Source organism: Falco biarmicus, chromosome 17, assembly GCF_023638135.1.
Source record: "Falco biarmicus isolate bFalBia1 chromosome 17, bFalBia1.pri, whole genome shotgun sequence".
Classification (NCBI taxonomy): domain Eukaryota; kingdom Metazoa; phylum Chordata; class Aves; order Falconiformes; family Falconidae; genus Falco; species Falco biarmicus.
Genome location: NC_079304.1, coordinates 2549172 through 2563559, shown reverse-complemented (window position 1 = coordinate 2563559; position 14388 = coordinate 2549172). Strand labels below are relative to the sequence as shown.

The window sequence follows — 14388 nt, the reverse complement described above, 5'->3', positions numbered from 1 at the left end:
TTGTATGCTGACCTGCCCCCCTCGTGTCCCAAAGTGTCCCCACCATGTCCAAAGCAGCCTCCTCATGTCCCTGCGCTTGAGTGTCCCCGTCATGTCCTTAAGCATTTCAGTTGTGTCCCTCACTGTCCCTTTTGCCTCCCATACTGTCCTGGTTGTGTCCCAAATCATCTCCATCATGCCCCAAAGTGTCCCCACCCCAGAGGGTGACCACTGGCACCCACCCCCCACTGTATCATTCTCAGCACCTGTCCCTGCTGCCTGCGGTGACACCTGCGATGACATGGGGTTTGGCAATGCCAGCCAGGAAAGGTGTCCCAAATCACAGGGGACATGGGCACTGTGGTGGCCTGCACTCTCGTCCCTCTGGGGATGCTGAGGTCCCCCTCGTCCTCATGGGGTACAAAGGGCAAATCTCGTCCGCAAGGGTCACCAGGAGCCAAGGGGTGCTGAGGCCACGTTGTGCCACCGGTGTCCCTGGGGATGTCCGTCCCCCACGCCCTGCCGGCAACACCTTGTCCTTGGCTGAACGGGCTCTTTATTTGGGGACACGGCGGTGGCTGGTGCCGGACGCTGGCTCCGGCCGTGGCACAGCCCGGCTCTGTGCCCGCCCCACTGGTGGCACCGTCCCCGCGGGCACTGCCCGGCCGGGCACCTCCATCCCCTCGCCTGGGGATGCCAGGTCTGCACTGCTGGCCCCGGCGAGCTGGGGACCACAGGGCTCCATCGTCCCCTTGTGAGCGATGGGGACCCCACCCCGCACACCCCTGGGTCAACCTGCCCAGATGCACCCAGCAGGGGCGGTGGCAGAGGAGGATGGGGTGCTCGGGGTGCCCCCTGCTCCGGCACCCACCCCTCAAGCTGCATCCCAAGCGAGCCGGGCCACCGCGCTGCACTTCATTGAGCCCACCATTGCCACCACCCATCATCCAAGGTGACACGTGGCCGAGTCCTTCCCTGAGATGCTGCTCCTTCATGTCCCCGCTGCTGGGCTTGTCCCCATGCGTGTCCCTGGCGGGTTTAGCCGTCGGGGAAGATGTAGCTGTACTGGTTGAGGATGTGCTCCACCACCTGGTTCTGGAAGACCATGTGCATGGCCATGTTCCCCTCCTCGCTCGCCGGCCGCAGCAGCGTGGGGCCGAAGACGATGGCGATGCTCTGCACCGACATGCGGTTCTCCTCCCTGTACTCGATAACCCTGTGGGGACGAGCGACAGTGTCACTCAGCGTGTCCCAAAGCCAGGTCCTGTCCCCCTTCCTGCCAGCTGGCTGGGTTTGGGGGGAGTGAGGGAGGTGTCACCTGCAGAGGTGGCGGAAGAGGACCTTCATGGTGTCGTGGTGGGCGGGGCGGGAGGGAAAACACCAGGTCACGGATGCAACGGCCCCGCCTGCTCAGGTCCTGCAGTTCTGCAAGGGGAGGGCAGCACGGTGGGGTGCTGGCTCTGGCAGCCGCAGCATCCATCCCCGTCCCTGTCCCTATCCCTTCCCCCGTTCCATGCCATCCCAATCCCTGTCCCCATCCCACCCCACCCCATCTCAGTCCCTGTTCCATCCCTGTCCCCAGCCCTGTGCCCATCCTCATCCCCTTCCCCAGCACTGTTCCTGTCCCCATCCCATCCCATCCCATCCCATCCCACCCCATCCCATCCCATCCCATCCATCCCATCCCATCCCACCCATCCCATCCCATCCCATCCCATCCCATCCCATCCCATCCCCATCTCAATTCCATCCCTGTCCCTATCCCATCCCATCCCATCCCATCCCATCCATCCCTTCCCATCCCATCCCATCCCATCCCATCCCATCCATCCCATCCCACCCCATCCCATCCCATCCCCATCTCAATTCCCATCCCTGTCCCTATCCCATCTCATCCCATCCCAATCCCTGTCCTTGTCCCTGTCCCATACCTGTCCCCATCCCATCCCTGTCCCTATCCCTTCCCTGTTCCATCCCATCCCAATCCCTGTCCCCATCCCATTCCACCCCTGTCCCTGTCCCTACCCCATACCTGTTCCATCCTGTCCCCATCCCATTCCCACCACTGTCCCTGTCCCTACCCCATACCTGTTCCATCCCATCCCCATCCCTGTCCCTATCCCATCCCTGTCCCATCCCGTCCCAATCCCTGTCCCCATCCCATCCCATGCCATCTCGGTCCCTGTCCCCAGGCCTCACTGATGGCAGTGATGAACTTGTCGAAGTGGCTGAAGGGGACGAGCGGCTCCAGCAGCTCCCTGAAGAAGAGCTTCAGCGCCCCGGTGACAACGTGGATGTCCTCCCAGCGCCCGTCATCCAGGTCCAGGTGCTCGTCTGTGGGGCCAGGGCAGCACCTCAGGCAGGTCCTAGCCCCAGGGACGGGAGAGGGTCCCCGTGCCCTCCCCCCCACCCCAGCCAGAGCCCTGTCACCCTGCCCTTGGTGGGGGTTATATCCCATTTGCCCCCGTTGTCACCGTGGGTGACCTTACCATGCTCCACTTTGTAGCGCAGTCTCTGGACAGTGGCCAGGTTGCCACTAACCCGGTACAGCCCATCGATGTCCAGACCTGGCAGAGAATGGGGAGGGGGGAGATGGGGAGAAACCTCCCGGTTAACCACAACCCACCCTGGGATGTGATGCCACCCACCATCGAGGAGCTATGGGTCCCCCGGTGTCCCCAGAAAGGTGCCCACAGCCAGGTGGCACATGGTGACAGCGACCGGTATGGCTGTGCCGGTGCCTGCAGCAGCCAGCACTTGGGATTCCTGGGAAAACCCAACCATCCAATGGAGGCTTTAGCCAGAGCTCTCCCCATCCTGGTGCCCCCCCCGGATTGTCCCTGTCCCCAAGCCCCCGGGAGGTACCTCTCCTCTCCACGGTCTGGATGCACTGCAGGACGAAGCGGGGCACCGTCCCCCGCTCCCGCTCGCACAGCGCTTGCAGGGAGCAGCCGAAAACTGGATCTGGAAAAAACAACAGGGACTTGAGCACAGCCAGGTGACACCTGAAGGATGCCCAGTGACAAGTCCAGGGTGGGGTCCAGGGTTGGGGACATCGCAGAGGGTCCTGTTCCCATGTGGGTGTCACACCGGGGTGGCTGGAGGTGACGGGACATGCCCAAGCCCATCACCAAAGCATCGGGTGAGGGTTGGGCTTGGTCCTCTGTCCCAGCTCCATCCCTGGCTGTCCCCACCCCCATCCCAGCCTGGGGACACCCTGCGGGGGCTCAGCCCCATCCTGGCACCACCCTTGATGTAGCCCCCTCTCGCGCAGGGACTGCAGCGTTGGCCGCCTCTGCAGGAACTTGCGGAGTTTGTTCCGGACTTTGCTGGAGTCACTCTCACCGCTGGCGCTGCCCAGCACCTGCCCAGCCACTGGCGGGGACATGGGACACATCAGCATTGTCCTGGCATGTCCCACCACCATGGGACAACCCGCAGGGTGGCCACCCCACCCTGCCTGGTGGATGGTGATGCCGGTGCCCGTCCCTGTGCTGGGATGCCTGAGCTCACCTGCCCTCTTCTCCTCGCTGCTCCCCAGCTTCTCCCGGGAGCCGAATTCCGCCCGCTTTCAGCATCCTCCTCGCCGGGGAGGTCGGTGCCCTAGGGAAGGGGCAGCGTGAGACCCCTGTGCCCATCCCCATGGTGGCAGGGCGGGGGGCGCCTGCTCACCAGCCTGCTGATGCTGTCGCTGATTGCCTTCTGCCAGGCGGTGATGATCTGCTCCGAGTCGTGCTGGATGAGGAACTCCGAGCCTTCCCGCGTCTTCAGCTGCGGGAGCAGTGGGCAGCGTCAGAGCAGCGCCGCGGGGCTGCCCACGACCACCCGGCTTTGGGGTGGTGGCTGAGAACGGTGCCCAGCTCATGACACCGATGACCCTAGTTGTTGCTGTTTGCCAGTTTGCTGGGACAGCTGGAAACCACCTCCCCGTGCAAAGCCCAAGTGGAAAACCCCCTCTGGGAGCCAGGATGTCCCTTGGTGATATCTCCATGCCCGCAGGAAAGGGAGAGTGGCTGGTAACGTGTCCCTTTCCTCCCAGTCCAGGGCTGTCCCCCAGTGTCCCCACCACCAGGAGCCCCCGCACATCCCTTTCGCTGCTGGTGGAATGAACCAGGCAGGTGCTGGCATAGCCACTGCCCTGCAGGCCACGTCTGGACCCTGCCGGGTGACCGATGTCCCCCCCAGTGTCACCCGGCTCACCTCCAGGACGTGTTTCTTGCTGGACTTGTCCTTGCTGGCCCAGGCAAGGGTGGCCCCGCTCAGCTCCACCGTGTGCTCGGGAGTGGTCAGGGTGCTGGGGTGCCGCTGTGGGGGCAAGGAGATGAGGGTGACACCTCTGGCATCGTCCTGGAGGGGACGAGGACACTGGGGTCCTGCTCTGTGGGGGCACTGTGGGCTTTCTCCTCCAGAAAGGCAGGAGTGGCAAATGTCCCCTGTGGGACATCTCTGTCCCCTCCAGTGGCACTGGGACCTCTCGGCAGGACTAGGACATGGTGCTGCTGCAGTGGGGTGGGTGTCGTGGCCACCAGCCTGGAGACAGCTGCCCTCACCTTGTGAGACATCCCCAACCTGAGGGGCTTCAGCTTCAGGGTCCCTCTTGGTGACAGCACCATGTAGAAGCAGCATTACATGGGGAAAGGAGCCTGGGTGGCTGTCCCCAGGGAGGGGACAGTCCTTTGGGGTCTTTATAGTAGAGAAGAGCATCAGACCCACTTGCTCTCCTCCTGCCCTGGGTTTTGGGGTGCTTTGGCCATGCTCCCCCTCCATCCAGCCCCTCTCCATCCCTGTTTTCCAGAAGGCCCCCCCCATGACGGAGCCCTGCACCCACACCCTGGCAGTGGGGCCAGCACCATGTGTCCCCCCCGAGGGTGTGGGTCTGTCTCCTCTCCTTCCCCTGCTGTTGTCACCACAGGGTGTTGCAAGACTCACGGCAGCTTCTGCATCCGGGCGGCGGGTGCTGGGTGCTGGGGGGGTGGGGGGTGGGGGGGCTGGGTCAGACACCGCTTCCTCTCTGCTCCCCCCGATGAGCTGCTGGGCAGGACAGACGCCCTGCCACTGACCCTGCTCCCACACCGGTGCTGGCCTCATCTCATGTGTCCTAGCTCCACCTCATGGGTGCTTGACCCATTCCATGGGTCCTGGCCCCATCCTGCAGGTGCTGACCCCATCCTGTGGGTCCTTGCCCTGTCCTGTGGTTGTTGGCTCTATCCAATGGGTGCTGACACCATCCCATGGGTGCTGGCCCCATCCTACAGGTGCTGACCTCGTGCTATGGGTGCTGGTGCCATCTCACGGGTGCTGACACCATCCCATGGGTGCTGACACCATCCCATGGATGCTGATGCAGTTCCATGGGTGCTGGTCCCATCCTACAGGTGCTGGCCTCGTGCTGTGGGTGCTGGCCCTATTTCATGGGTGTTGGTGCCATCCCATGGGTGCTGGTCCCATCCTACAGGTGCTGACCTTGTCCTATGGGGTGCTGGCCCTATTTCATGGGTGCTGGCCCCAAGGAGGCTGTTAGGGCTCTTACCAAGGCACCGGCAGCCGAGTGCTTGGAGTCCTTGAAGAAGGTGAGGATCCTGCCCTCCAGCACCGTCCAGGAGGAGCTCCAGTTCTTCCTGGGGAGCAGATGGGTGTGTGTGTGTGGGGTGTGTCATGCAGGGGGACAGCACAGCCCTGTCCCCGCCACCCCCCAGGGCTCCCTTCTCTGGTGGCAAGGGACACCGGGATGTGCTTACCGGAGCCGCTTCCCTCTGTCCACTGTCTTGGTCCGGTTGAGCACCCCGGCTTTTTCAAGGCTTTTAAACTGGAAGACAAAGGATGTGTGGGGGGGGTCAGGTTTGCCCCCTGCCCTCCCTGGTGCTGGGGTGGGGAAGGGCTCCTGTCCCTCCGCAGGGTGCTCACCTTCTCCTCCTTGAGCCCCAGCGCCGGCGGCGCGGCACTGTGCCAGGCAAAGAGCCCGCTGTCCTGGCTGGAGCCGCTGCTGGCACGGTTGTGGCGGCCGCCCGCTGGCACCTGGGGAAGGGAGGGAGCAGGTGATGCCTGAGGTGCCTGTGCCGGGTGGGTGCTGGGCTCTGCACCCACTGTGCCCCAGAGCCCCTGTCTTCTGCTTCTGTGGCCCCGTGAGGATGCTAATCCCCTGGCAGATACCCCTGCCCCCATCCCTGTCCCTATCCCCATCCCCCTCCTCATCCCTGTTCCCATCCCCATCCCCATCCTTGTTACTATCCCTAATCCCATCCCTGTGCCTATCTCCATCCCCACCCCATCCCATCCCATCCCACCCCATCCCACCCCATCCCATCCCATTCCATTCCACCCCACCCCACCCCATCCCATCCCATCCCACCCCATCCCACCCCACCCCACCCCACCCCACCCCACCCCATCCCATCCCATCCCACCCCATCCCATCCCATTCCATTCCACCCCACCCCACCCCATCCCATCCCATCCCATCCCATCCCATCCCACCCCACCCCACCCCATCCCATCCCATCCCACCCCATCCCATCCCACCCCACCCCATCCCATCCCATCCCATCCCATCCCATCCCACCCCATCCCATCCCATCCCATCCCATCCCATCCCATCCCATCCCACCCCACCCCATCCCATCCCATCCCACCCCATCCCATCCCATCCCATCCCACCCCATCCCATCCCATCCCACCCCATCCCATCCCACCCCATCCCATCCCACCCCACCCCATCCCATCCCATCCCACCCCATCCCATCCCATCCCACCCCATCCCATCCCACCCCATCCCATCTCACTCCATCCCATCCCCGTTCCCATACCGTGTCAGAGGCGAAGTGCTCGGGGTAGAACACGGCTCCCTCAGGGTGGCTGTGCCTGTACCAGCCCGGGGGCGAACCCAGCTCCTCAGGGTGCCTCGGGGACAGATAGAAAGCAGCCCCCTGATCGTAGGAGCCCACAGGCGAGTAGTCTTCCTCAGGATAACCCTCCAGCTCATCTGGAGACAGGTCAGGATAGTCTGTTTCTGGAGTGGGTGGCTGGAGAGAAGAGCCAGGTCAAGGTCTTGTGCCCCACCAAGAGCATACACATCCCCAGGCCACAGCCAGCCAAGGTGGGGGCTGCCCCATCTCCATCATCTCCATTCCCATTTACATCTCCATCTCTGTCTCTGTCTACATCACTGCCTCTGTCTACATCACCATTCCCATCTCTGTCTCCACCTCCATTCCCACCTCCATCTCCATCCCTGTCTCCATTCCCATGTCCATCTCCATCCACACTCATATCTCCACTCCCATCTCCATCTCCATCCCTGTCTCCATCTCCATCTCCATTCCCACCTCCATCTGCATCCCTGTCTCCATCTCCATCTCCATCTCCATCCCTGTCTCCACTTCATCTCCATCTCCATCTCCATCTCCATCTCCATCTCCATCTCCATCCCTGTCTCCATTCCCATCTCCATTTCCATTCCCATCTCCGTCTCCATCTCCATCTCCATCTCCATCTCCATCTCCATCTCCATCTCCATCTCCATCCCTGCTCCCACCTTCATCTCCACCTCCATCTCCACCCCCATCCTCATCATCCCTGTGCCTCGCTGGGTGCTCACCCTCTGCTCCATGGAACTGTACCGTGTCACCCCAGGGTACATATCCTGGGAGCTGCCTCCGTCTGCCGCGGGGGGGGGGTCCCACGACGTCTCACCTGTTACCGAATTATAGAAAAAAGCCTGTCCGCTGGCTTCGTCCACGTACTGCTCCCACGCGGGAAACTCCGGGCTGTGGGTGAGCGAGGAGGCGGGAGAGGCGGCGGGACTCACTCCATCTTCTGCCTGCCCAAAGGGACAATCCCACGTGGTCTCGCCCGTCACCGGGTTATAATAAAACAAATGTCCACTCTCCGTATCCGTGTGGGTTTCCCAATCCAAGCTGGAGCTGCCGGCCTCCTCTGGGGCCGATCTGGCGGCCGCGGCTTCTTCCCGCAGCTCCTGGATGTTGAGGTAGATGGGGGCAGGCGGCTCCTCTGGCTCTTTGTGTGCCTGGGGGGACACACAGGGGGATCACTTGGGTGCTGTGGCTGGTGATGGGTGCGGTGAGCTGTGGGGCAGGGGTGCTGGGGACAGCATTCCTGGGATATCCCCACCGAGGTACCCGGGCTGGCGGATGGATGAGAGCACCAAGGAGCCAGATCCTGCCCTGCATCCCTGCAGGCACTGCGCAGAACACTCTCTCGCATAGGGCAGGACCTGCGAGCCATGGGATGTAAATGGCTGGCAGTGGAGGAGGGCACCCATAGCACCTATAGCACCCATAGCACCCACAGCACCCATAGCACTTCACAGCACCCATAGCACCCATAGCACCTATAGCACCCATAGCACCCACAGCACCCATAGCACTCACAGCTCCCATAGCACCCACAGCACCCATAGCACCCATAGCACTCACAGCACCCATAGCACTCACAGCTCCCATAGCACCCACAGCACCCATAGCACTTCACAGCACCCACAGCACCCATAGCACTCACAGCACCCATAGCACCCACAGCACCCATAGCACTCACAGCACCCACAGCACCCATAGCACTCACAGCACCCATAGCACCCATAGTACCTATAGCACCCATAGCACTTCACAGCACCCATAGCACTCACAGCACCCATAGCACCCATAGCACTTCACAGCACCCATAGCACCCATAGCACTCACAGCACCCATAGCACTCACAGCACCCATACTACCTATAGCACCCACAGCACTCACAGCACCCATAGCACCTATAGCACCCATAGCACCCACAGCACCCATAGCACCCATAGCACTCACAGCACCCATAGCACCTATAGCACCCATAGCACCCACAGCACCCATAGCACTTCACAGCACCCATAGCACCCATAGCACCTATAGCACCCATAGCACCTATAGCACCCATAGCACCCACAGCACCCATAGCACTCACAGCACCCACAGCACCCATAGCACTCACAGCACCCATAGCACTCACAGCTCCCATAGCACCCACAGCACCCATAGCACTTCACAGCACCCACAGCACCCATAGCACTCACAGCACCCATAGCACCCACAGCACCCATAGCACTCACAGCACCCACAGCACCCATAGCACTCACAGCACCCATAGCACCCATAGTACCTATAGCACCCATAGCACTTCACAGCACCCATAGCACTCACAGCACCCATAGCACCCATAGCACTTCACAGCACCCATAGCACCCATAGCACTCACAGCACCCATAGCACTCACAGCACCCATACTACCTATAGCACCCACAGCACTCACAGCACCCATAGCACCTATAGCACCCATAGCACCCACAGCACCCATAGCACTCACAGCACCCATAGCACCTATAGCACCCATAGCACCCACAGCACCCATAGCACTTCACAGCACCCATAGCACCCATAGCACCTATAGCACCCATAGCACCTATAGCACCCATAGCACCCACAGCACCCATAGCACTCACAGCACCCACAGCACCCATAGCACTCACAGCACCCATAGCACTCACAGCACCCATAGCACCCACAGCACCCACAGCACCCATAGCACTCACAGCACCCATAGCACCCACAGCACCCATAGCACTCACAGCACCCACAGCACCCATAGCACTCACAGCACCCATAGCACCCATAGTACCTATAGCACCCATAGCACTTCACAGCACCCATAGCACTCACAGCACCCATAGCACCCATAGCACTTCACAGCACCCATAGCACCCATAGCACTCACAGCACCCATAGCACTCACAGCACCCATACTACCTATAGCACCCACAGCACTCACAGCACCCATAGCACCTATAGCACCCATAGCACCCGCAGCACCCATAGCACCCATAGCACTCACAGCACCCATAGTACCTATAGCACCCACAGCACCCATAGCACTCACAGCACCCATAGCACTCACAGCACCCACAGCACCCATAGCACCCACAGCACCCATAGCACCCATGCTGGGGCCAGGAGCACCCAGCTGGTGGTGGGGATGGGCGTCCCACCTGGGCACATGGTGAGAATTTGGGCTTGGGGCATCGTGGTCCCCGGTGTCAGCAGCCACATCGCTGGTACCCACGTCACCCCCTGCACCCACTGCGCTCAGCACCCCCAGTGCCAGCACCCTGGGACATCTCCAGCGCCCAGAGCACCCGCACCCCCTGCCCCTGCCCTCACGCTGCCAGCACCCAGGCCTTCTGCACCTGCCCCCCAGCACCCGCCCCCCCAGCACCCCCAGCACCCGCCACCCCCCCAGCACCCTGACCCACAGGGGAGCGCAGCCCTGTGCTGGGACCGACAGCCCCGTCACCACGTCTCAGAACAGGGTCCCACGCACCCCCAGCATGGCTGCCTGCCCCCCCCCCCCCCCCCCCCCGGGCTGCTCAGGGGGGCGGGGCAAGTCCCCTGGGGGTGGGTGGCCGCCGAGGGGTGGCTTCGGGCGGGGAATCCCCTCCTGGCACCCTTTGGCCTCCCCAGCTTTACAGCCCCTGAGCCTCCCTCCAACGGCCACGGGGACAAAGTTTCCCAACCCCAGCCCTGCCCGTCACCCCAGGGGGTGACAGCAGGTGCAGCGTCCCTGGGGACACCCTGGAGCAGAGGGGGAGAGTGGACTCAGTGTCCCCAGGGACACCCCGTCGCCCTCCTCTCCACCACCCCACGACCCCCCTGTCGCGGTGAGAGGGGCTGGAAACCCAGCGTGAGAGGCCAGCCTCGCCTTGGGGACAAGGGACATAGGGGTGACGGGGGGGGGGTACCCAGCACAGACCCCCCCCAGCACCTCCCTCTCTCCCATGGGTGCATCCCTGGGGGTTTCCCCCCCCTCAGACAGGGGGCTAAGTGCCCCTTGCCACTTTGGGACGAGCAACTTGGCACGTCTGGTGCCTGCCGCCCCCCCCCCTCCCCAGCATCAACCCTCGAGGGGGGGGGAAATTCAGGAGGGAGCCAGGGGGGTGTGACGCCCCAATCCCCCCCAACCCCCCTGGCTGGGTGCACCCATGGGTGCTGCCTACCTTCCCTGAACGCAGCAGCCGTGACGCCCTGCTACAGGATCGCTGCAGAGCACCCGGCACCCGGTCACCCATCTCGGGGGGCACCAGGGCAGGGGGCAGCTGGGGGGGGGCAGCTGGGGGGGGGCACCCAGAGGCTGCGGTGTCGCTGATGGCGCCCAGTGCTGGGCCCCGTGCCGGCTGCGCTTCCTGCTGGGGTTCGGGGAGCGGAAGAGCCGCCTCTGAGCCCTGCGCTTCTCTTTGGGGCGGAATTGGCTTTTTTTGGGGTTGTTGTCACCCTGTCACCCTCCACCCATCACCTGCTCCGGCAAAGCCAAGGACAACCCAGCAGGGATTGCGCCGGGATGATGCTGTGCTGGGGGTGCAGCCGGCGTCAACCGGGAAAAGACCCCCTCCCCAAATTTCGGTTGGCTCATCTGGCACCAACCCACTGCACCGGCACAGGGACAAGGCGGTGGGTGCTGTGTCCCCCCAGCACCGGGACCACCCGTCCTGGCGGCCCAGGGGGCAGATGCACGTGTGGCCAGGCCAAGGCTGCCGCAGCCCCGCCGTGGCCGGTGCCGGTTGGGTTTGGCACCGGTTGGGTTTGGGCAGGGGAAAGCTCTGGTGATGGCACCGGGGTTGGGGACCTCCTGGAGTCCCTCCTGGGGACCCTCTCAGGGGTGATCAGTGGCTTTGGGTGTGCAAAGAGCACTGGAGGTTAACCCGGTACAGCCAGGGTCGCAGGGTGTAAAATGGGGTGTAAAATGGGGTGTAAAACACGGCACAACCCTCCCCAGCACCCCCTTTCCACTGGCAAAACACCCCCCCCCGGGCAGCACGACCCCTCGAGCCCCCCTCAAACAGGGGGACACCAGGGCTTGAGGTGCTGCGGGCATTTGGGGCTACCCCACAGAGAGGTGCCAGGGTGGGGGGACAGGATGCAGGACACCCCCCCCACCCCCACCCCCCTCCTTCTGCCGTTACTGTCTCACCCTGCTGCGCCCCAGCCCCTGACAGTGGCAGGTGAGCGGCCAGGGCGCACCCCCCACCCTTGGGTGCCCCCCCCGTAAGAGGGGGTGCAGTGGGGAGCACTGGGGGGGCACTGGGAAGGGCCCCTTGCTACTTACTGGTGTGGGGCGGTGTGGGTTTAGGGGTGGCGGGGTGCTCACCTTAGCTGGGGTGCACCCCGCACCCACCTCCAGCACTGGGTGCTGCGCCCAGGTGAGACACCCGCCCCGGCAGGGAGGAGTTGCTGCGCTTCCCTGTTAACCCTTTCTGCCTCCTCTTGCCCTGGGAATGCTGCTGGGACGGGCTGTGGGTGCCCCAAAGTCCCCTGGGTGGTACCGACCCCCCCCCGGGGGTCGTGGGCATAGCTGGAGTCTGCACCCGGGTGGGATGCTGCTGCGGGGGCAGAGCCGGGGGCCTGGGAGAGCCTGGGGGTGCTTGTGAGGGTGGGGAAACTGAGGCAGGACACGAGGGGGCTGAGCAAGGAAGGTGCTTTGGGGTGGGTGCCCAGGGTGGGGGTGACTTCCCCCCCCTCCCCAAGGCAGTAAATGCTGGCAAATCTGTATGGGGGGGGGGGATTGGCCCACAGGTTTGCCCCATGGGGTCAGCTTGGTGGGGGGGGATGTAGGGGGGTCCCGGTGGTGGCTGTGGTGCCAGGGAGCCCCTGGGTGCCACCCCACCCTGTGCCAGGGGTCACAGGGTTGTATCGGGGGGGGGGGACATGGGGCACTGAGTCAGCTGGGGGACCTGGGTGTCCTGCCCCCCCCATACCACTCAACCCCCCTGGCGCTGCTTTTGGGGATGGCAGTGGGGATGTCACCGTACCTGAGTCGCATGGCTGGACCCCGGCCACCTCCTGGCCGTGTCCCCGTCCTTGCCGGGGGTGTAGAGGGTCTCGGAGCGGCTCTTGCCAAGTGGGTGAGTGTGTCCCAGGAGGTCCCCACGGGACCCCATGGCGGTGGCACCTCGTGGTGCTGGCATCACCCGTGCCAGGTCATCCAGGGAGTGTGAGTGCTGCACCGGCTCAGCGGGGTGGGTGCTCCGTGCTGGGGGGGCCCGAAAAGAGCTGAGCACCGGCGGTGAGTCCCTCCTGGGCACCGAGCATCCTCCGACCGGCTCCTCTGCCTCAGTGGCACCGATGAACCGATACTCGTAGCCCGGCGGCTGCTGCGGGACCAGCACGGCTGGGTCTGTCCCGGCGTGTCCCGGCGGTGGGGGGTCAAGAGGGGCCGGGGTGGCGATGGGGGGCAGCTCCTTCACATACTGGGCAGGGATGTAGAAAGGCCGGGTGTCCCCACTCCTCTTGACGTGCCACCAGTGGTGGTTGGTGCGTTTCAGCAGGACGTAGCGCTCGTTGGGCTTGATGGAGACCAGGGTCCCGTCCTTGGCTCGGTACTCGAAGCCGTACTCCACCAGCACCAACGCCTCCTCCGCCGGCACTGCTGCCTCCATGGCCGCCCCGGCACCTCCGCCTGCGAGACACGGGGCAGGCCAGGGGTGATGGCGGCTCCCAGCCCCTTCGGGGGCTCATGGGGACCCTGGGGCAGCCGAGCCGGGTGGTGCCCGCTGAGCCCCAGCCCCACCATGCCGTTCCACGAACCACCAAACCCGCCTGAAACAGCCCCAAGGTTGCCCGCGCTGCCCTCGCCCACCGACCCCGACCCCTGGGAGCCCCTGAGCCCCAAGCCCCCGAGCGCCCCGAGCCCCCCGATCTCACCTCCGGCCCCGTCGGGGCAGTGGGGCGCGCGGCGGCGGGTCCCACTCGTGCCCACGCTGGGCTGGTCCCAACTCGCCCCGGTTTCCTGCCGCCGAAAGACGGAGCCAAGCTCCACGCTGTGGGTGGGTGGCCGGCCCCCGGCAGGAGGAGAGGGGCGGTGGGCACCTGGCTGGTTTCCTGCCCTCGGAGCTGGAGGGAAGGGACGATGGCGGAGGGGACCCGCTGCCGCCCGGCCGAGGAAACGGCTCCTCGGGAGGTTCCTGCTGCAGGAAGGGCCCTGCCCCGCGGCTGAGCCGGGATCTGCGCCGCTGCCGGATCCGCCATGGCCTCCCCGGGGAGAGGGATGGGACCCCCATCAGGGGGGTCCCATGAGAGCTGCCCTGCCCTCGCTTTTGTCCCCCCCACCCAGGGAGTGCCACTGGGGTCCCTGTGCTGGTGGGTGCATCCCAAACCCTCCCGGCGCTGGGGAGAAGAGGGAAAGAACAACTAGAGATACCAACACCGGTGGGGAGCAGATGGGAAGGAAAACGGGGCAGGGAAAATGGGGCAGGGTCCCCCCAGAACCACCCTGCAAAACCCCAGAGACTGGGCAGGGAGGATGGAGGGTGGGCAGCATCGCCATCCCCAACCCTCCTCCCACGGAGGTGCAGGATCAGGTCGGACCCGGGATCTGTCA

At 64.1% G+C, this 14388-nt stretch overlaps 1 protein-coding gene across 1 annotated transcript; it reads right to left on the bottom strand.

Moving 5' to 3' along the window:
• Positions 1-518: 518 nt before the first annotated feature.
• Positions 519-14030, bottom strand: ARHGAP27 (Rho GTPase activating protein 27). The gene is given in 19 exon segments (XM_056362577.1): positions 519-1195; positions 1298-1344; positions 1346-1404; positions 2179-2313; positions 2469-2546; positions 2845-2943; positions 3228-3240; positions 3242-3354; positions 3493-3543; positions 3546-3582; positions 3652-3750; positions 4180-4284; positions 5510-5597; positions 5718-5785; positions 5884-5994; positions 6783-6998; positions 7574-8002; positions 12821-13467; positions 13713-14030. Coding segments are annotated over 18 exon segments (2553 nt in total). The 5' UTR covers positions 13448-13467; positions 13713-14030; the 3' UTR covers positions 519-1017.
• Between the last annotated feature and the right edge of the window lie 358 nt (positions 14031-14388).